This window comes from Mixophyes fleayi, chromosome 12, assembly GCF_038048845.1.
Source record: "Mixophyes fleayi isolate aMixFle1 chromosome 12, aMixFle1.hap1, whole genome shotgun sequence".
Classification (NCBI taxonomy): domain Eukaryota; kingdom Metazoa; phylum Chordata; class Amphibia; order Anura; family Limnodynastidae; genus Mixophyes; species Mixophyes fleayi.
The window spans coordinates 35,608,161-35,632,070 of NC_134413.1; the positions used below are offsets into that span (position 1 = coordinate 35,608,161).

Sequence of the window (23,910 nt, forward strand, 5' to 3'; positions counted from 1 at the left end):
TCAGAGAAAGCACAATTCTGTCCTGTATATTTGTCCTTACTCTTAAGCCATTCAATGTAACAAGAGCTCCTACATTGTATTCTGGAGATACAGAGTGGGGGACACGGATGAAAAATGATGCATAGAAAAAAAGGGTTATAATCCATAGTAACGAATCAAATTTTGAAGGTCATTTACGCAACCTAAAATAGCAGCTCTGCAATGCACAAGCAGTTTGGACACACTACAAGCCTCAGTTTGCACAAATGTGCCCAGATGTCCACAAGTGAGCATACGATGGGTCAAGAAAGAAGGACAGAAAATGTTATTTGCCATTGGGACTACTATGCATCAAGAAAGATATTTAATATAGTATTGAACAACTGTTTTGAGGAGTCTTTATTTCAATCGTTACGTGACAAACAATTGCGTGCGCATCTATTTTTTTACTTTTGGTATAATGGTCAAAAGTTTCGGGCACATCTGTCCTTTAATACTGGGACTAAAATAACCACTACAGCGGTCTCTATCTTTTAATTACTCTGTCCCAAGGGAATAAGGAAGAGTCCTTGTGCTGAAGAAGCTTCTGTGAGGGGGGCATGCCGTTTTTCTTGTGACACCCTCCCTTTAGAGGTACCAGCACCACACTAACAAGGCTAGGGACTAGTTCTCGCTATAGGCGGTCATGGTCTCTCTGTTATAGTGAACACCAGCCCAGGCTGTCTGGTCCTGGAGTGGATTGAAGATTGACAGGTTACATTTTTTTATTCTGTATTCATTTATTTATTTTTATTTTTAGCAGTGGCACCTGCCCTATTAAAGCTATAAGCCTTCGGCACAGAATGACATTTCTAGGCACACATCAAGCAATGTAACAAAAAGGGGCATATTCAATTGTTGCGTTAAAACTACTACCGTTATTACGGTAATAGTTAGCTGGATTTCAGCTCGCGGCTCAAGGAGCTGCGAGCTGAAATCCAGCGAGAAAAGTCAACGGTAATAGTGCGTGGAGTGCGAGATTTTCGGTGTTTCCACCGACAATTGAATATGCCCCATACAGTCACATATGTCGAAAAAAACAGTCCAAATGTCCCCTCCCTCTCAGAATTTACTTAAACTATAATGACTAAACGGAGTAGTATTTAACAGGTGAAAAACTGAAAACTTAATTGAAAAGGATGGTACCAAAAGGAATCGGAGGTAATTTAATGTGAGGTTCCACAGCGCAGATCCTAAAGCTTTTTTCACTTCTCCATACATTGAGATCAGAGGGGAGCACCTTTATATGAGCTGGGTGAACCATCAAGGCACATTGGTGCAAAACCAAAGAGTGCACTTTGTAGTTTATCATCTCTGACATTTAGTAGTGTAGTTTAAAAAATGAAAGCAAAAACCAGACTGGTTGCTATGACTTACAGTACCTTTTCCTCTGTGGACCAGTTTTCTAAATGTCTCCCCAGTGTAATTTTGGAAATAAATATTAATTGTATCCTAACACTAAAACAGGAGTTCAGAAACAAACACAGTGTTCATTAGTCTGTAGTACAATATATGCCATTAGTAAATCCAGAACTTGTCTTACTCACTACAGTTATTTAGGGAACTGGGGTCAATGAAAACTTAAACCAAGTACTTACCTGTATTTTCACTGATGTAATGCTAACTGTATAAATCCTACAAGATCATCTCTCACCATCCCAAATGCCCCATTAAAGTCAAATAGTATATACAGTTCCCTTTTCTCATTCTACTAAAACCAAAAGATCAAACTACCTAATAAAAGACACATAATGATAATTATTGCAATAAGCCAAAGTAATATACCTGTGCGGCTGGCCAGTAAGTGGAATATTTTCTACTGTGCACTATGTAACATATTACTAACACTGACGTTACAGATCACAAATAAGAAAAGAAAAACCAACAGCCTGCATTGACATATTCACCACTCGTCATACACAAAAGACAATACAGAATAAAGACTATAGACTAGATGGAACCACAAGTTTGACACTAGGTGAAACTTCAAGAGTCATGAAACAAGGCACATCAAATAAACTATTTGTATCTTAAAGCAGCAGTCCCTCTGGTAGAGTTTAAAAAAAAAAAAAAAAAAAGATGCACCCAAAATCTGTTTAAAACAATTTGTAGTTTATTTACACTATTAAATAACATGATAAATGGACAGAATTGAGCTATAAAAATGGTTTAGGTTGTAAAAGATTATTTAGAAAAGTGTAGATTTGAATTGTCTTCATACAGGTGTTGAAATAAATAATGCATTCAGATTCAAATAAAAAAAATAACAGGTAAATGCAGAATGAATCAAGAAGTGGGACGCTATGTATTAAGACAGAGGGACTAGTGCTTTAAGATCGCAAGTCAAAGCTCTGAGCTACACAAGCATATTTGGGGATTTTACAGACTTTCCACTGTGATGTACACAGCAAAAGAGGACCTCACCATATAGTAATAATAAAAGCTTCTTTCTAGAGCTGTCCAGATTAAATATTCATTAGTGCCTAGGCACCAGAATGGCATGCACATATTCTGGCCTTTCAGCTTGCCTGCGACATGTCTGAGGACCACTTGGAAAAACCAGGAAGAAGGGACAGTACAATGTCCCTGCCTGAATAAGACCCTCAGAGAGATATTCAAGGAGGATTAAAGAAAATAAAGACTTGAAAGGCTGTTTTATTTTTCTTCTTTATTGTTTGCTTACAATAGATCTAATGCAGGTAGGTAGGGAAGATAATAGTATGTAAGAATGCATTCCTTGCACAATAATGTTGATTCATTTACACTGTCTTTTCCAAATTCATTGTTGCATGGTTCCAGGCATGCCTAATCTTTTGTGTGTGTACAGTGTCAAAAGTTACTGTGCTGTTTAAGTAATGGCTGCCCTCTTATATGCTTTATCAGACAGGGATACATTTATGTAGTGATGCTAAGCCATGCCTTTGTTATGCTGCTTCAAGCATGGCTACCCTTGTGTTGTGTTGTTTCAGGCATGACTGCCCCTGTGTTAGCTTAGTCTAAGACCTGCCATTGTTATACTATATCAAGCATGGCTATTCCTGATACTCTCTCCTTTCTCTTCTTAAAATTATATCAGAGATCCCCTGTGTAAAACTGTTGTGGAAAGGGCCATATTCAGTACGGCTTCAGGAACAACTACAGGCTTAATGGTTTTCAGGCAGAGTGCTTTTCATGAGACTGCAACTATCTACAGCAGATGTGTGCGGATGAGGAGTACAATAACTTGCTGGGCATCAAAGCTTTGCTTACATTTGTGCCTTCAACACGTTTCTGCAACAGTGATCTATGAAACGTACTAAAATAGGCCGACACATTAGCTATACCCATGTAAATGACATACTACGGAAACATCAGTGGCGTCACAAGGGTGTTTTAACATGAATGGTCTCAAGTTGTACTGAGTAATTACTCCAAGCTTTCCATAAGCTGCACGTTCTTGTAGTAAGCATACCGCTGTTATATTGGCACCGTCCAAGTAATATTAGAGTAAATAAAGTGGTCAGTCAACTCAGTGTGAGAAGAGTTTCAATGCAAGTAAAAGGTTTGTCACTTTCAAACACCAGTGAAGAATCCAGAACACATCTTGGTTAAATACACAGGTCTCCCGATGTTTTGTAAATGACAAGACATGTGCATGTCATCAGGTGTAAGTGAAAAAGAGAACCTAACTTTAAAACTTTGCTCCATAAACTGTTCCTTAGCACTTTAGAAAGTACAATTTAGAGCTCTGCATTCAGTCAAATTCACTAACACACCAGCCATTTTGCTTGAATAATCCACTATCTATGTACAGTCAACTACAGAAGTTTGCTCTACTAAAAGGTATTGTCCTTGGGTTGTCTTACCACTACGAATATCTATTACAAAATGAGGTAAAAAATGAATTCTTTACACCACAATTCAGCAGCAATCTTGTCTAAATGACATGAAACATTACTGCCCTTGGTGACGCCACTGCTAAGACTAATGGGACATATGAATGGATGGAGCCAGGCTAGCTAATACATAGACAGGTCATGCATGCTGTACCTTCACTTGTATGGGCTGTGTGAAAGAAAAATGCAGGAGACAAGTAAGTAAAACAGATGGAAAATGAACCATATATTCCTTAATTATTTGTGAGATGATTATTATATTAACAGGTATATTTAAATGAGGATCTAACAAATAGTTCAACCAGTCTTTGTTCTGGACTATGTGAAATAGCAACTGAACTGATGTGGAAAAATGAACATTAAATCTCTAATTTGGCACATCTGTCTTTAGTCCGATGCATGCTGTTAATATTGTCATAACAGATCTTTCTATATCATACTCACCAAACTGTAGAACTTTTAAAACGAATATTATATTACAAGAAAGTCTACAACCTTAACACTCTTAAATTACCTTAAGTAAAACAATTTTATTTTAGAGCAGAGTTTTTTGTATGTATGAAAATCAATTTTAGTAAGTATAGTGGTTATAAAAAGAATACACTCTCTTTGTCTTTTTCTTAAATAAATATAATCATGGATACACACAGTGGTTAGGTTAGCATTGCTGCCTCACAGCGCTGGGGGCCATGTGTTAGAGTCCCACCAGGCTCCTATCTGTGTCAAATTTGCATGTTTTTCACGAGTTTATGTGGATTTCCCCATGTTTTCCTATTTCCTCCCACACAAAAATATACTAGTATCTTAATTGGCTGCTGACAAAAGTGAACCCTAGAGAGTGTGCACTTTTGTGTGGTAGATAAATTAGAATTTAAGCTCCAAAGGGGAAGGGATTAATGTGGATGATTAAATATTCTCTGTACAGCACTGCAGAATATGGTGGCACCATAGACAATTATATAACAATGAATTACATTTTCACACAATTTGATAAGTTACACCTAAATAAACCCTGGTGCAATTAGTTGTCTTCAGAGGTCACAATTAACTGATTGGAGTCACCTATATACAATTAAAGTGTTTCAAAATAATTGCGTTAGGAATCGCATAATTAGTTAGTGTATTAACAAACAAGAGCTTTATCATGAAGATCAAAGAACATTAATAGAATAGAATATAGAATACTTTGTTTAAACACTTCTACCATGTATTTAAACAAAGGGGGGTAAATACTTATGTAATCAATCATTGTCAAATAAAAATAAATTACCAAGAAAAACAGAGCATTTGTGTTATTCAGTCTTAATTCCTGAATAAATTCATTCCATATACATTATATAAGTAAATAAAAGTGAAAAATACAATAGAGAGTGAATACTTTTTATCGCCACTGTATAGAATTTGGTATCTGTAATGAAAACATATCACAGTGGTATAGTCCATCATGTGTAGAGCATGTATGTGTCAACAATTTCCCCATAGAAATTATTTACTTCTTATTTTGTTGTAGGCACCTGCAATAACAAGATGTCACAAGATGTCTTGGCTTCTGTTTCAAAAACATGGACTTGACAATCTCCAACATACTATTTGGACGTCTAATCTATCTTCCAGATGAGAGAGACAATTTGCCACCATTTAGTAAGTTTAATATTGTTGCAATATATTGTACAATTATGCCGCTTTTACTCATTTTAATGTGAGGCTTATAAAATCTTGAATAAAGAGAAAAGTGAGATCACCGCACTTCCCTAGGTGTATAGATGAGTGAATGCAGCCTTGTAGGGAATTAAAGAAAATAGATTAGATGCGGGTCCCCTTCCTCCAGTTAAATATATAAACAAAAATATAAGTTCCCAGGCACAGAGACAGAGTACATCAGCGTGAATAAGCAAAGTAAATACACATATAGGTCTCTCAGAACGAGATAATTTGGACCAAGACCATAAATTTGGACTAAATTTATGGGCTTGGTCCAAATGACCTCGTTGTGAGAGACATGCAGGATTGCTAATTCAATCTATGTGACCCCGCAGCCATAAGCTATGGCAATATCTCAGTGGCTAATGTGTGACATTGAAGTTTTATATACATTTATTGGTACAGACCATGGTGTATGTTTTTATTAAGTCCTATATGGCATTATTTATGAATGCATATATGTATATTTACTTTGCTTATTCACACCGATATACTCTGTCTCTGTGCCTGGGAATTTATATTTTTGTTTATATTATAAAATCTTGAATACAGAGAATGTTCATCTTTGCACTGCCTAAAGCTGTGTATATAACAACTCAAGAGATATTTAAAACACGTTTAAACTTACATCATGCTAATTAAGTGTAAACTTTATGTGACCTGATCCAGTAAATATGTTCTTCCTGCATTTCACTATTACATTGTGAACCTTAAATCTCCATTAATCCCTTCTAAAAAAAGCATGTGTTTATTATATAGCCATTAAATGTTACTTTATATGAATTAAATAGTATTTACTTGATATACTATGTGACTAATGACTTTTTTTCCTTTTAAATATACAGAAACTCACGTGGTGAACTTCAGAGTGTAGCACACAGTTTTCTTATCTGAGCTTGCAAAGAATCAGATGGCTGAGCAAACTCAATTTGAAATGTCTGCAGTTCTTTTGTAATACACTTACTTTTGACATTTTACTCTTGTTGTTTCCAGTTAGAAATGCCAAATTATTGATCTCATTTTGAATCACAAAATTCTGTTCTTCTCTTTTAAAATTCTACAGCATGGAACAAAAAAAGAGGTTATGTTAATATATATATGGAGAAAAAAAATAATTTTATCCCTCTACATTGACCCCCATGAAATTTATTTCAACTTTGACACAGGACTAATTGGTAAAATAAAAATTTCACTCAAGACTTAAAATGTCGTTTTAGGTGTACATCTAAGATATGATAAACAGTTTTTCAACACTTTAGTAAATTCCTCCCATTGTGTTATGGGATACTATATAGCAGTGGCGGGCAACAGGTGGCCTGTGGAGCCTTCACCTGTGCCCCCCAGCTACAGCTGGCTTTCTAGTCATGTGACCACCCTCTGCACGCTGCATTGAGGTCATACAGAACAGCCAATCAAAGGAGGGACTACATCCTCTCTCTCTCCTTCCTCTGCAGGCTTACTGTGCAGGTAAAGCTAGGTACATACTACTGAAAATTCCTCACTATACACGTTTTAGTACGTATACACTGCAGAATTGGCAAGACATTGTTCCATTTATAGAGACTTTTAGTCTTCTTATAAAATCAAATGAAACGATATGTGCTCTGGACGATAAAACATGATCATTGGAACATACACATTAAAGCGATATAGGACCTAATGGTTTTTCATTGAGTGATTGGCATGATAATCGGGTGAAAAACCTGTAGTGTGTACCTAGCTTAAGTGTAGGGAAGTATGGTAGTGCAATATTATGTTGACAAGGGAATCTCTGAACTAAAGTTGTGTTCTTTCTTTCAGTTTTATGGAGTGTTTGGTAGCCATCACAATATATTGATTTCAGCTTTATGGCAGCAGGAAGTTTATGGTCAGAGATAAAGAGGATTCTGGCCCTGTTACAGCAGATGGAGCATGGTATGTCCAGCATCCTGGAAGGAAGGATGAGACATTGGTGATCATGCGGCGTAACCTATAACTATTGGGGGTCCCCTTGCCTTCTCAGCACGCAGATGTGTGAGGGGAGAAGTGCTGAGGTGTGTGGGGTGTTGTGCAGGGGTCTGTGGTGAGGGTTCGGAATACATGTGGGGTCTGATATTTTGGAGCAGGTGGGGGAATTTTGAAGCAAGTGGGTAAATTTTTGGTGTGATATTGGGGTGCTGAAGTAGTTTAATCAGTTGGAGGGCTGGGTTGGGACCCAGGCTTGACTACAAAATAGGGACAGTGACAATCTTTATCTGTTATTGCCTAAGGAAGGCCCTGGGAATTCTGTTCCACATGGAGATAAAAAGCTTGCAGTAAGACAGCAATCCCTTACATGTGATTTACACCAAAGAATGAAAACTTCAGCCACCATTCTGAACAGCTCATCAGAATCTGCATCTGGCTTTTTGAGCCAATTGGACCTGAGTAGTACAAAAAAAATGTAGAGTTATTCCATCAAGAAGCAAGTGAATAATGTATTAAAAGACAAACAGCAAAGGGAGGGGTAGTGCTTATGTATACCTGTTGTTGTCTACATATCGGATCAGCATAGGATAGAAAGCATAAAGATCTCTACATAAAACAGCAAACTCATCCAGAATGAGCAGCTCTGCTTCCTGCGTGTCAGACTTGCTGTCTGCTTTCAATTGCTCCTCCTCTTGCACAATCTTTATTGCTTTCTTCTTCAGTTTCTCCAGTGTGGGGATGAAATGGCTCTTTAGGAGGTCTGGCTGTGCCTTGCTGATAATTGGCTGAGCATAAACTGCAAACAAACACCAAGTGCCAGATTAATGACATGAAACAAAAGAATCTCTCTGCAGAAAGATTTTCAGCAGTGTAGTTGAAAGTAGAGATGGGTATTATGTTGTGTAGTGTAAGCATGTGTTACCCAGTCACCTTAGATGCTAGAAGTAAATAATTACTGCACCTTGATTTTGATTTTCTGAGTAAGAGAAGATAGATATCCACAATCATTACAGGTAAAGCACCATTTTCACAGCTCCCTTTCCCTCCCTCAGACAAGTGTGTAAGGTACTATTAGTGTCATCCAAGGGTGTACAAGTTAGCAAAACTGATTACCTTCACCCTATCTGTATGAGAATGGCATAAGTATGATGCTGAATCTAACATACTCTAGAAAGTTGCTGCTGTAGATTTACTTCCTAAATTAATGTACATTTTCTATACCATTCCAAATATCACCTTTAAGAAATGTATAGATAGACTTCATACAATAATGAATACTTATATCTGGAAACACAAACCACCATGAAGACTTCTATAAAAAACATAGGGGGCTTAGCCGTTCCAAACCTATTAGATATCAAGAAGCCTGTATATTAACACATTTAAAGGACTGATCTATCTCCCCACTTCAAATACCTTCTATAAACATAGAAAAAAGCCTTAAATCCAGATTACCCTATTGAAGATTTAATCTGGACACCCAAGCATCTGACCAGCTAGTAAAACATGATCTACATTAAATGTAATACATAGATAGTATGGGACAGAATGGTGGCTTTAAGTAAAAAGATTATCAATCCTACATGCAACCTATCCCTAAGAGCACTTGCCAAGTATTCAAACTTTATTTGTGACATGCTGGAGGTATTATATCCAAATCCGATTTATTTAATGGTGAAGGTTTAATATGTTTCATCCAATTACAGGAACAATTCAATCTCCATTCTACAAATTCAAAATTAGGCATTGGATAGTCGAAATTATGAAAAAACGCTGCACCATACGTTTACCTTTGATATTAACTAAGCTTACAAAGGAGATGGGAAAGTATTTATTAACCCCAGAAACAACATCAAAATCAGCTTCTCAAATATGATGGGAAAAAACCTACACATTAAAACATCGTTAGATCAATGGGAACATATCTGTTATTTCCCTTCACATGTCTAAATGTCTAAACCATACTGAGATGCTGATAACATTACTAAGTAGGCTGTTCCTCACCCCTGCCAGACTCCACAAAGATCGGCCCAACAAAACACAATTTTGTTGATGTAATTGTAATGAAATAGGTGACATTATTCATGTCTTTGGAAGAGCCCAATCACTGTGGAATGAGGTCTTTCACCTATCATCATCATCAACATTGACTTATATAGCGCCAGCAGATTCAGTAGCGCTTTACAATTGGGAAGAAACAGTAATAAAACAATACTGGGTAATAAATACAGAGTGTAAGAGGGCCTTAGTAAGGTTATTGGCATAGCGAGAACTCCTTCTCCAGAATTAGCACTTTTACACCTTTATAAAACAGTATAGATACCTAATTGATATATCTTCATAGCAACAGGAGTTGCAATTGCCCAATCTTGGAAAAAAATTCATCACCCCACTATTAGTAATATTATAGCTAAAATTCAATACAGTGTTGAAATTTAGATTTCTGGTATACCTTATTCTACTTCAGCTTTTTCTCCCATTATCAAATGGAATAAATATTATTAATATGCAACAGATGGAGAAGGCTCCTCGAATAACCTACCAAATAACTCAGACCCCACACCTATTAATTTAATCGTATGTAGCATATAATATTTATATAATACAGCTACAAACAATTTAAACCAGTGTCGGTACTTGATTATTTATTAAGTACTTTAATATGTTTGTATCAGTATAACATTGTGTCCATGACCCTCCATGTTACTTGTCCTTTTGTCCCTAGTTAACGAACTTTCCCGCTCTCCTTTTTCTGTACCCCTAATTTCCTTTAGCTTATTACATTTTATTCAATTTTAAATAAGGTGTATGTGGTATAGAAAAAAAGGGAAAGGGAAGGGAAACATAAGGAATGACAACAAATGGATGTGCAGCAGACAGTAACCATACATAGCTTTCACAAAAAAACCTAAGTAACAATACAAGAATAAACTGAATCTGGATCAATTACAATAAGAGAGATCATCAGGGTATACATGGAAATATATGAGACTATATGAAACACTACAGCTACCAACAGCGGTTATGGCAGAGGCCTTGTTGTCATGAGGGTAAAACATAAAGATGTATGCAATATTTATTAGTCATTTGTTTGATGATGACCCAACACTTCTGTGCTAAACACGTCAGTCGTGCCACTTAACTAAAGAAGAAAAGGCAGATGTAGGGTATTTGCAGGTTGAAGGTCTTCATTTCATGTCTTTTTTGCACCTTAGCCTTAATTTTGGATATTCTGTCCACTTTTGAGCAATTGCTGCTCTGGCCAATAACAGGACATAACCATTACATATTTATTATGTGTAGAGAAATCTGGGGAGAAGTGATGGAAAATGGCTAATTCAGGGGTCAATGTGACTTCATGGCCAATGAGTTGAAACAGTAAGTTGGCCACTTCTGCCAATAGTAGTTTAATTACTAATTACTATTCACTTTTGCATTTCCTACAGCAAAGTTTGGATTTGTATGGCCAAATCTTATGAATTTTAGAGGGGGATAGATAAAGTCTGTGTATTATGTTGATTATTGATTGAATATAGTTCACACACTTAGATATACAGTGTCAATTAGTAAAAATACTTCCCCAGTCTTCATTCGGATTTAACGCTGAGACTTTTTGACTCTCCAGATAAATTCTGAGGTAACTGTACAAAATGTAATCAGAATGTTCACTGCTACTATGAACAGAATTGTTTAAAATAGATAAGAGGGTTTTAAGTAAAAGCATCATTTTTATTGCAGCAATGCGACCTAACCAGATTTCATAGTTGAACTAAGATTTTGTAAATTGCTTAAACTTGTTTAATAGAGGGATAGAATTACACTTAATAGTGCCTTCAAGTAGTGTGAACAGAGCCGTAACTAGGGCTGTGCAAGCGGGGCGATTGCCCAGGGAACAACGGTGAAGGGGGGTGCAGTTTATTTATCATTTAGGTTAGTTTGGTTAAAACCGAGGGCTAGGGGGCGGCAGATTTCCTTCCAGTCCCAGGCACTAAAAGTTTAGGTTACAGCTCCGAGTCTGTTTGTGAGAGTGGCCCAGGGGAGATTAATAGGTAATGCTTTAGGATTTGTGTTATTAAGCATATAGAAGGATGCTGCTGTATATTCAGACAATACTTCAGGAATCGTAGGTAATGATATTGCAGGTTCTGTGATAAAAAGCAGTTTGTCGACTGCAAATGAAGTCTTTCTGTAGATTTTATCTTCTCGGCCATCGGTTCAACAGTGAACACAAAAATATGGGGAGAGAGAGGTCAACCTAGTGAGTTTCATTGTTAATATTAAACCTTTCAGATAAGATTCCATTATTATTATTATTGTAGATTTGTAAGGCGCCACAATGCTCTACAGTGCCGTACAGTAGGGAAAACAGTACATACATAAAACAGGGACATACAAGGTACACAAAAAAAAAAACATGACATGAAAACAAAGGGTATGAAGGACACTGCTCATTAGAGAGCTTACATTCTAAATGGAAGAGGGCACAGCTGAAACAAGAGGAGCAAATGTGGCTCAGAGTGGAGATTGGGACAGTTGTGAGGGTGTATTAGTGTGAATAGTGTTATCGAGGATAAGCTCACCTCTAAAAAGGAGATGGGTTTTCAAAGAGCATCTAAAGATTTAAAGGCTGTGGGAAAGTCTGATTGAGCGGGATAGGGAATTCCATAAGTGGGGAGCAGCACGGGAGAATTCTTGTAGGTGGGAGTGAGAGGTGATTACCAGTGACGAGACAAGGTGAAGGTCAGAGGAGAGTATTTTGATATAAGATTTGAGATGTTTGCAGGGGTAGTGTTCTTGAAGGCTTTGTAGGTAAGGGTGAGTAATTTAAATTAGTTTCTGGAGGACACAGTGAGCCAGTATAGGGATTTGCAAAGTGGTGCAGCAGATGTGAAGCGGTGAGAGAGGAAGATCAGTCCTGCAGCAGCATTTAGGGTGGATTGAAGTGTGGATATAAGGGTGTCAGGAATGCCAGATAGCAGGAGGTTGCAATATTTTTGGTAGCATGTTGAAAAAGAAAAGGGCGTATTCTGGAAATGTTTTTAAGGTGGAGTCGACAGGACTGAGAGAGAGTCTGGAGGCTAAGAATAAAGTGGAGGGCGGAGTCAAGTGTGACACCAAGGCAGCGCGCTTCAGAGAATGAGGAAATTGTGGTGTTACTGACAGGGAGGGAGATATGAGAGCAGGTGGTGACTGACAGGAGGGAAGATAATAAGCTCTGTTTTGGACATGTTGAGCTTTAGGTAGCGTTGGGACATCCATGTGGAGATAGCAGAAAGACATTTGGTTCCATGAGACAGTACAGAAGAAGAGAGGTCAGGAGAAGAGAAATAGATTTGGGTGTCATCAACGTAGAGGTGGTATTGGAAGCCGAATGAGCGAATTAGTGCCCCAAGAGAAAAGGTATACAATGAAAAAAAGTATAAGGCCAAGAACAGAGCCTTGTGGGAACCCAACAGATAGTGGGAGTGGAAGGGAGGATGTGCTAGAGGTAGAAACACTAAAGGAGCGGTTCGATAGGTAGGAAGTGAACCAGGAAAGAACTGTGTCATGAAGGCCAATGGAGGGAAGAGTGTGTAGGAGAAGAGGGTGATCAACAGTATCAAAAGCAGCAGAGAGGTCCAGGAAAATGAGTATGGAGAAATTACCTTTAGCTTTTGCAGAATGTAAATCATTGGTCACTTTTGTGAGAGCAGTTTCAGTCGAATTTTGGGGGCGAAGCCTGATTGCAGAGAGTAGAGAATGGAGTGAGAGGAGAGAAAGTGAGACAGGTGTTTGTACACTAATCGCTCAAGTAATTTGGAGGCAAAAGGGGGGGGAGAGAAATAGGGTGGTAGTTGGAGAGAGAGGCTGGATCGAGAGATGGTTTCTTTAGAATATGTGAGATGAGTGCATGTTTAAAGGAGGATGAAAATGTGCCACTGGAAAGAGACAGGTTGAAGAGGTGAGTTAGAGGTGGGCATGCAGTGGAGGACAGGGAGCGGAGTAGTTGGGAGGGAATAGGGTCGAGTGCACTAGTTGTAGTATGAGAAGATAAAATGAGTGCAGAGACTTCGTCTTTAGTTACTGGAGGGAATTAAGGGTGGATTGGAGAGCGCAGGTAAAGGTGGGTAGAGTGAGTGGAATTTGGCATGAGGAAATATCTTGTTGATTGGTGCCAAATTGGTCTTTGAAATAGGTGGCAAAATTATGGGCAGAGAGGGAGGAAGGAGGAAGAGGTGCAGGTGCACAGAGAAGTGAGTTGAAAGTGGCAAAGAGGCGACGTGGGTTAGAAGACTGGGTGGATATTATAGATTTGAAGAATGTTTGTTTGGCAATTGAAAGGGCAGCGCTGTAAGATGAAAGGATGAATTTACAGTGGAGGAAAATCGAGATAGGAACAAGATTTCCTCCAGTGGCGCTCTGCAGTGCTGGAGCACTTTTGCAGGTAGCGGGTCTGTTTGTTGTGCCATGGCTGGGTCCTGGATCGTCTTAGACTATATGTAGTAGCTGGAGCTGCACTGTCTAAGACTGAAGTGAGTGTTTTGTTATAGAAAGAGGCAGACTAATTATGACAGGACAATGCAGTCAATGGAGAAAAAAGTTTTTTTTAATGAAAATGAGAAGTGGATTGGGTTAAGAGTACTTAGGTTTTGTTGTGTACATGTGTATTAAGGTGCAAGGTAAGGTGAGGTTGAAGGAAAGGAGGTTGTGGTCGGAGAGTGATGAGGCTAAATTGGAGAAACTAAAGATGGAGCTGTAGTGGGAGAAGACAAGGTCAAGGGAGTGCCATCACAATGGGTTAGAGATGAGGTCCATTTACGAGAGACCAAAGGAGGAAGTAGGTGAAAGAAGTTTAGTGGCAGAAGAGACAATAGGATTATCAATGGGCATGTTGAAATCACCTAGAATGAGTGTAGGCAGGTCAAAGGATACGAAATAAGTGAGCCAGGCCACAAAGTTGTCAAGGAATTGGGAAAATCCATTACTGAAGACAAGTCCTGAAGGACTGTTATAAAGAGTTAAAATAGATCGTAGGAAGCGTCAATAAAATCAAAATTACATAGAATCTGTTCCATGTAATCCCAGAGGAGCATTTTCAGCATCAAGTAATAGGAGCTGTAGAGGGGTTTCAATTGTTATCTGGTGCATGTCTCCCAAGTACAAAACTGACCTGATCTTGGTTAACTAAGGACGGGATAATTGGGTTTAATCTGTTAGATATCAGTTTGACATACATTTTTAAATCCGCACTTAAAAGGGCTATTGAACGATAAGATTTGGGAATAGTAATTGTTTGCACTTCCAGCATTTCTTACGGGAAAAAACACACTAATATGCTTCAAGTATAAGGAAAGGATCACGGTGGAAAGTTTTATAAAAAAAAATGGTTGATAAATACATCGGGAGCTGGGGCTTTCTTACTAGTCAAGGATTTAATAGCTCTATCACCTCATCCTCCGTCCATTGAATATTTAAAGATACTTCAAGTTTAGGATTAATTTTAGGGAGGTGTAAACTAGATAAAAAAATGTTTATAGATTGGGCAGAATATTGTGAAACTTGAGGGTCTGTCTGCAAGTTGTAGAATGAGGCAAATGTATTTGCTATCTCCAAGAGATTAGAAATTTTAATTCTTTTGGGGCTTAGCATATATCCGCAACCCTAAAATTTTAAAGAAATCTTTCAATAAAATTGACTGATAAGAAAAACATAAATGGTTCAGCATAAGTATATAAGCAACTATATACATTAGGTGCTGCTGTGGGCAGAAGTTCCTGAGATACTGATCTCTTATGAACATTCAGATCCAATGTATTGAAAGCTGGCTGCTTGATGACATCACTGGGCAGGGAGTAGTCAGACACTCTGGGAACTGATACACAGATATCAGGCAGAGAGAAGTCAGAGACGAGATGAATTGAAGAGAAATATTTTGGGGGAACGTGGCAAAGAAGACAGGGTCCAGTAAGTGACAGCCGGACTACGGATCAGTATCGACTGTCTGACCAAGTCTGTGGAACATCCTTGTGTACTTCGCTGCCTGATATCCATGTACCGGTTCCCAGTGTCTCTGACTTCTCTTTGCCTGATATCTGTGTATCAGTTCCCAGAGTGTCTGACTACTCCCTGCCTGATATCCGTGTACCAGTTCCCACCGTGTATGACTACTCTCAGCCTGATTCCTCCATTGCATCATTCCAGATATGGCTATTCAAGAGTGACCAATAATCCAGACCTGCCTACTTTTCGTATGTTGCTTCTGGGAGATGCAGAGGTGAGTGGAGTGTGACAACACACGTGCTGAGACGTCTGTAAGGAAACAGAGAATTATTCTACAGGCCTATATTTGACTTTCTGAATGTAAGCTCATACCCTGAGGGGGAGGAAATTGGAGGAAGGATCACAGGTGCTGTATTGAAACTTATTATCATCACCAAGTTTTGAACACTCCATACATGCCCATAGTGGCGGTGGACTATACTTGATGTTTTACGTTATTATGCTATGTTGGTTTTCTTTCTTTTTTATTATGTACCTCACATGATGAGAGGATTGAGGGAGTGTATCTCTCTGATTTAGAAGTTCTCTGTGTTTCAAGAACGGGAGTGCCAGTGTACGTACCATTTTGTGTATTACAGTGTATTTTATTGTGGAGTTGTGTGTGGAAACTCCGAGGTATTTACACAGCTGCACACCTGAGTGAAGCGCCCTATTAGATCTTGTTTTAAGTAGATTCAAGATGTATAATGTGTAAGTTGTATGTAGGTGGCAGGTACACTTTAATGCTAAAGAAATACAAAGCTACCTTTCATCAGGCATACCTGCCAAGGAGTGAATTTCACTTTGTGCATTGTGAGAAGCTATACGGTATCACACAACAGCACTTTGTAATCTTTAAAAGCAAAACGTACTCAGAGATGTCTTCTATTCACAAGAATGTAAGGTGGGTTAAATGTACAGTTTTATAAAATGTAAAGGTCGCAAACCTAAAGGTTCATCTGCTATACAATAATATACAAGCATTGTAAATCAAGTCAATATCTAGTATTTGAAAAGAAATGCTAAACAAAGTAATATTTCATGAACTGCTTTCAGGATCACAGAACATATATATAGCAAGTAATGTGGAGTGCATTTAGTGTCATTTTGATAAACATGGGAAGTATAAATAACCAAAGAAAATGACTAAGCGTTCATAAAATATATCCTGCAGCATGTATTGTCCTATTACCTGGATGATAAATACTGCAGGTAAATGCAATTCAGCATAGTTAAATTATGACATTCTTGATCAGGAAATGAACTATGACTATGAAATGGACTATCTAATAATATATCTAATTTATATTATTTGTCTGCATGTATCATGTTTACATTTCTCCCTTCATTTTTATTTGGTCCTGCCATTTACATGACATCACAGAAGTATAAGAAGGCTATATATTCTGGATCTACCCCTTTGGGCAATATAACATATTGTAACAATGACTAGTATGACTGTTAAAAAAAAAAGTCTAATGCCCCCTCTATGTAATAAAATATACCCCTTGTGAAATGAAGCTAATAAAGATCACACTCGAGACTAGACCTCATCAATTACAGTAAAGTCAAAAGTTGTGATGTAGGTCTCACAGGTGTATTTCAATTACAGGTCAGAGAGAGGTTGCCTGGTTAAACCTCTCTGAAGATGATGTCATGGGTAGGAATGATGGGAAGGAAAGAGTATTATCCTGCTGACCATACAACGGTAGTACCATCATTGTTTGATGCACGATTCAAGAATTATCCACACTTACGCTGATGACTTTTTTTTTTTTTAATATATGTTTATCTGAACCAACATAACTTATTTGTATTTAATGTTACATTCTGTACACTGAAAACTCCAGAAACTTGAAAATAAAAAATATATCAATAATTCTTAACAATTTTTTTCTTATAGCCTACATGTGTCACGTGTTCTCACTTCTGAATATGTTGTTAGTCTATTGCTTTCTACAGACAAAATGGTTTCCAGTTTGATTTTGATTTGCACATGCAAACATGAATATATTGAGGTTAACCTGCCTCTAACACACAGTGGAAGCATTCTTTTTGTGGCCTGTACCAATAGCCATGAGAATACAGCTCATCAATTCACTTGAATACAATCACTTCCTTTAGGAGGGTAGTCAATTAGTGTCAGAGTGCCTCCGGAATGGTCACACAGGCACTCCGCGGTGATGTAACCCCACAGATTTCTCCGGGTGCGAGAAGAAATCTGCAATGTTTAGGTACTGTAGTACCTTAAAATGTAGTGCACATAAACAAAACTGGCAAGTAAATAAAAGGAGCCCATTATCGTGGGTCTGGATCAATAAAACGGAGACCTGGCTGCAGATAAAGTGATAGCTAGTGCTGCTTTGAGGCAGTATGGCTCAATCTTTTTTCTTTTCTTTCAGATTAATGTGAAGCTATTATATAAAGTAAAATGACTGTCAGTGACATGAAAAATGTCAAGAGGCTTTGCACATAATTCCTTTAATACCTTGTGAGAAAGATTTTTAAACCAAGTGTCTGGGCAGTGATGCAAGACTGACAATATTTAGGCATGTGAATCTACAGATCATCACATGGAGGATTACCTGCAATTCTCTTCATCCAGGAAGCTTCATCTATTCCTAGATTGTTGTTGATGATCTTCAGGATGTTGCCTAAAATGACACTTAGGTGTTCTGAAGTCACCTGAGTACAGCACGGCCTGGCGTTTTCTGGCACATTCTCTGTGCCCCTCTCCCACCAGTAGGACAGATAGTTGCACAGCATTGGCAGGACAACTTCAATAACATGTGGCATCTCTGTATACCTAGCTCCAGATTCCGCCAAGTCATTAATCTCTTTCATCAGACCCTCCAAGTGTGGCATTTCTGGACACATTTCTTCCACTGTGTCTGGCATACCTAAAACTGCAGTAGAGTTATCTTCATCAAAATAAAGCCCAAATACCTCAAGGTGTTCTCTACACAGGACCAACAGAAAAAATGGTTTATAGTCTATTATAGACATCTTTAAAATAGTAGTGTTAAAGGGAAGACATTCAGAAAAAAATATTTCTTAACATTTCTTTAAAATATAACTTGCCTCTCTCCAAATACTGATGAGGAACCAATTGTTACATAATTCTGGATTATGCTGATTTACTGTAATTCATTATAAAGTAGACAAAGGCAAACTGTGTCAATTTTGTTCTAATATCACAACACATAAACCAGCGAATAATACATATTCCAGAGTAGTAGTAGTATACAGTGCATTTGTCACCTGTACAGTAGCTCTATAAATAATGTGCTAAATGCCAAGGCGCCAAAGACTGGCATAGAAAATTAGTTGCCTGACAACTGGAGGATACTTACTGGCTCTCTCTCTGGGAGATTTAGTGTTAAAAACTGAAAGTGAGTTGTTGTGGTTTAGTGATGGTTCAAGAAAAGCAACAGGAATAGCTCCGGCCAGAGCTGCCAGACATTCTCCCAGGGCTGGTCGTTGCCTGTAGGATTAAAGGATTATTGTTTTTAACTGTCTTTGGACAAAATCAAAAGTAAAATAGAAAATACTCATCTTAATTACTAAATTATGTATATTTTCCATTTAATAGTATTTATGTTATAACAAAGGTCAATTCCACCCAAGGTTTGGAAGGAACTGAGAAAGATAAAATAAGATACAAAATCTTCCTAACATATGCTCTGACGATACCCTGATTGGGTGGGTCTCCTCATGCCTGATCCTAGTACAGGAGAACTTCTTTCCTCAAGGCAGATCTTTTCAGACTACAACGTGGTTGTCAAAGCCTTTTCCCCATGAACTTGCCATTCACAGGAATTAGACATTCAAAAAAGAGGGTTATTGACAACACATTGTCTGCCAGGCAAGTAGTGGCAGAAGAGCGGATCTTCTGTGCTGCACTATTACAGGCATTCGGGACCTTCGGAATTTAAATACTGCTGGAGAGCAGGTAAGTAAGATTTTGCATTTTTGCTCATCTCAGCTGTACCCAAAACTTTTGGTGAACTACTACCTAGGAAAATATGCTCCCTTCAGAGCGAGCGCCCCAAGTGCTGCTTCATTTCTCTCACAGCCACAGACAATAACTGGAAAGGGTGTGCGCAGTAAGACCAGTCACAAGCCGGTTCTGTAATGAAACTACATTTACTACCTAAACCCTGTTAAAGCAGTAATTTTTTTTGTTGTTGAACCATTATGCAGACTATCAAATCACTAAGAGCCAGGGCTATTGAATCTGTCTTCTTCATATAATTTATATAAAAAGATATGACAGATATTTAAAATGGTCAATAATGAAATATATGCTTCTAATTGACTCCTTGAACGGGTTGTTTACAACCGTCTCACCTCCTTTCTTTCCTCTCACTCACTACTTGACCCGCTCCAATCTGGTTTTCGCCCCCTCCACTCCACTGAAACTGCCCTCACTAAGGACACTAAATGACCTTCTCCTCGCTAAATCCAATAGACACTACTCCCTTCTTATCCTTCTTGACCTCTCTGCTGCCTTCGATACCGTTGACCACGCACTCCTTTTGCAAACTCTCAAATCTTTAGGCCTATGTAACACTGTCCTCTCCTGGTTTTCCTCTTACCTCACCAACCGCTCCTTCTCAGTCTCTACTCATGATTCTACATCACCCCCTCTTCCCCTACCCATTGGCGTTCCTCAAGGCTCCGTTCTTGGCCCCCTGCTTTTCTTCCTCTACACCTCCTCCCTTGGTGTCCTCATCCAGTCCCTTGGCCTCCAGTACCACCTCTATGCTGATGATACCCAAATCTATCTTTCATCCCCTGACCTCTCCCCTTCCCTTTTGTCTCGTGTTTCCTCCTGTCTCTCGGTCATCTCATCTTGGTTGTCCCAACGCTTCCTTAAACTCATATTTTCAAGACCGAGCTTATAGTCTTCCCCCCTGCCAGGACTCTCCCATCTCCCCCCCCCCCCTCTCTATTTCTGTTAATAACACTACCCTCGTTTCTGTCCCCCAAGTCCGATGCCTTGGGGTCATCCTTGATTCCTCCCTCTCATTTACGCCTCACATTCTGTCCCTCTCTAAATCCTGTTACTTCCACCTTCGGAATATTTCTAAGATACGTCCCTTTCTCACCACGGAAGCCACGAAAACCCTTGTTCACTCGCTTATTATCTCTCGCCTTGACTACTGTAACCTTCTTCTCTCTGGCCTACCTGATTCTCGCCTTGATCCTCTTAAGTCTATCCTCAATGCTGCTGCCCGCCTCATTTTTCTCTCCCGCCGCTCTATCTATGCAGTCTCCCTCCAACAGTCACTACATTGGCTCCCCATACCCTACAGAATTAAATTTAAACTCCTCACCCTCACCTTTAAAGCTCTTAGTCAATCTTCCCCTCCCTACATCTCCAATCTCATCTCTACCTACACTCCTACCCGCCCCCTCCGCTCTTCCTCTGACCGCCGCCTCACTACTTCACTGATCACCTCCTCTCACTCTCGTCTTCAGGACTTTGCCCGGGCTGCTCCCCTGCTGTGGAACGATCTTCCACGTTCCATCAGGTTAGCATCTACTCTCAAAGACTTCAAGCGTGCCCTTAAGACTCATTTCTTTATTCAAGTCTATCAGTCCTCCTAACTTTCTTGTCCTGGCTCTCTCACCCAGTTAGTACCCCCATTTATGTGTCTCCCCCTTCCCTTTAGGTTGTTAGCTCTCATGAGCAGGGCCCTCTTTCCTTGTGTGCGCCTTCTACTGTTCCTTGACCCTCTGTACCTCTTGGCCTGCTTCGCTAGCCCTGTTTTCCCTGTTTTATTAATCTTCGGCCTTCTTGCTGATTTCTACTATCCCTTTCACTATCTGTCAAAAATAATCTGATTTGCTTTACCCTGTCACCTGTGTTTGTATATATTTGTGTATCATGTTGTGTCTTGGTTCTGTTTTCTGTACATGTAATGTACGGCGCTGCGGACCCTTTGTGGCGCCTTATAAGTCAAATATAATAATAATAATAATAATAATAATAATAATAATAATAATAATGAATCAATGCTTCGCATGAGATAAAGCATCAATTGGATTTAATCTGCCAATGCAAAGTCATATATGTGTGTGTGTGTGAGTATACATAGTGTAAAATATATCAGTATTTGGGGTTAATACCCTAAGGACCTTAGCAGTTGGTAGTGATTTCTACTTAGACAACACTTGGAGTTTAGTGTTTAGTCCTGGACATCATCTTCTGTGTGGTAAATTCAAAATAGGGCAAATAAATAGTACTTGAATGTAAATAAAATGCAATCTGAAGGAGGTAATCTCAGGAGTAATCCTAAAGTGTAATATTCACAAAAAATATTTTCAAATGTGTTTATCAAAAGAATCAGATAGTTATTGGTATAAACAACAGCAATGGGGAGTTCATAACTAAGTAGACTAACAAGCCTTTATCTACAGTTATACTTGCATGGTTCTATTTTTATGTTCTTTAAAAATGTTAAACACAATTAATTGAACAGCTGTGTAACAGATAAAATGTCCCAAAACACAAATAATGCCTTGCAATATTACAGCTTTGCCTCAAAAGACTAGAAGACTAATGTAAATGCTGAACGTGCATTAAGTGGCCACTTTATTAACCTTTCTTGTACTGGGTACGACCCCTGCCCCCCCTTTGTCCTCAGAGCATAGCATTGATTCAACAAGTTGCTGGAAACATTCCTAAGAGATTCTGGTCCATGCTGACATCACAGCATCATACAGTTGCTGCAGATTTGTCGGCTGCACATCTCCTGTTCCACCACATCCCAAAGGTGCTCCTATTACATTAAGATCTGGGGGTATATTTACTAAACTGCGGGTTTGAAAAAGTGGAGATGTTGCCTATAGCAGATCTAGCTGTCATTTATTTAGTACATTCTACTAAATGACAGCTAGGATCTGATTGGTTGCTATAGGCAACATCTCCACTTTTTCTAAACCTGCAGTTTATTAAATATACCCCCTGGGTATATGAATCATTGTCATGTTCAATGAATCAGTTTGAGATGACATGTGCTTTGTTACATGGCACGTTATCCTGCTGGAAGTCGCTATTAGAAGATTGGTAGAATGTGGCTATATAGGGATGCACATGGTCAGCAACAATAATCAGGTAGGCTAAAGCATTAATTTTGGTATTAAGGGGTCTGTGCCAAGAAAACATTCCTCACACCATTACACCACCACCTACAGCCTGCACAGTTGGCACAAGACAGGATGGAGCCATGGATTCCTGTTTATACCAAAATTCTGACCCTACCATCTGCATGATGCAGCAGAAGTCAAGATTCATCAGACCAGACAACCATTTTCCAATCTTCAACCATCTAGTTTTGGTGAGCCTCTGATCACTGTAGCTTCAGTTTCCTGTTTTTAGCTGACAGGAGTAGAACTCAGTCCAAGCTTGTGCTGCTGTAGCCCATCCACTTCAAGGTTTAATATGCTGAGTTCTTCTGTATACCACTGGTTATTTGAGTTACTATTGCCTTCCTATCAGCTTGAACAAGTACCCTCTGACCTCTCTCATTAAAAAAGCGTTTTAACCCACAGAATTGAACAAACAGATGTTTTTTTGTTTTGCACACTTTTCTCTGCAAACACTGTATGAATGAAAATCCCAGGAGATCAGCGGTTTCCCGGATACTCAAACCACCCCATCTAACACAAACAATCATTCCATGGTCAAAATCACTTTGATCACATTTCCCCCATTCTGGTGTTTGGTCTAAAGGACCAATGAACCTATTGACCATGTATGTACGTTCACTGAAAAACCCACCTCTTCAGACAAGGTTATGATATTCCTCAACCATCATCTTAATTTCCCTAGATTACCCTATTACCACCCTCTACACTGCTAACGCAAGACAACAACATTCTGACCAACATTGCAACACACACAGCCCACTCAGTACTTTTACCTTTGCAGTCTGGCTGGTCCATTGTGCAATATGATGTAGCACATGCCCTTGTGTTTGTAAGTCCCATTGTCCTATAGATTGTAAGCTTTCGAGCAGGGTTCTCTTACCTCTCTGTCTGTATGTATTATCCAGTATTGTATTATTAATGTTTGTTCCCAATTGTAAAGCGCTACGGAATTTGCTGGCGCTATATAAATAAATGTTGATGATGATGATGATGTATGTATGCTTTTATGCATTGAACTGCTGCCACATGATTGGCTGGTTAGATATTTGCATTAACGAGCAGGTGCACCTAATAAAGTGTCCACTGGGTGTATAAACACACAATACTACATACAAATATATCTTACAATAAATTACTATGGACTCCACCTTTTATAACACGCCTGCACATCCACGGTTGACACCTTAATTGG

General features: G+C 38.8%; 1 protein-coding gene across 1 annotated transcript in view; it reads right to left on the minus strand.

Moving 5' to 3' along the window:
* Positions 1-23,910, minus strand: part of RYR3 (ryanodine receptor 3) — a 467,844-nt gene that overhangs the window by 139,165 nt on the left and 304,769 nt on the right. Inside the window, exons 66-70 of the mRNA XM_075193561.1 lie at positions 18,914-19,044; positions 18,146-18,466; positions 8,097-8,337; positions 7,909-7,996; positions 6,559-6,651 (exon numbers count right to left, since the gene is read on the minus strand). Coding sequence (XP_075049662.1) covers positions 6,559-6,651; positions 7,909-7,996; positions 8,097-8,337; positions 18,146-18,466; positions 18,914-19,044 — 874 coding nt within the window. The remainder of the gene's footprint in view (positions 1-6,558; positions 6,652-7,908; positions 7,997-8,096; positions 8,338-18,145; positions 18,467-18,913; positions 19,045-23,910) is intronic.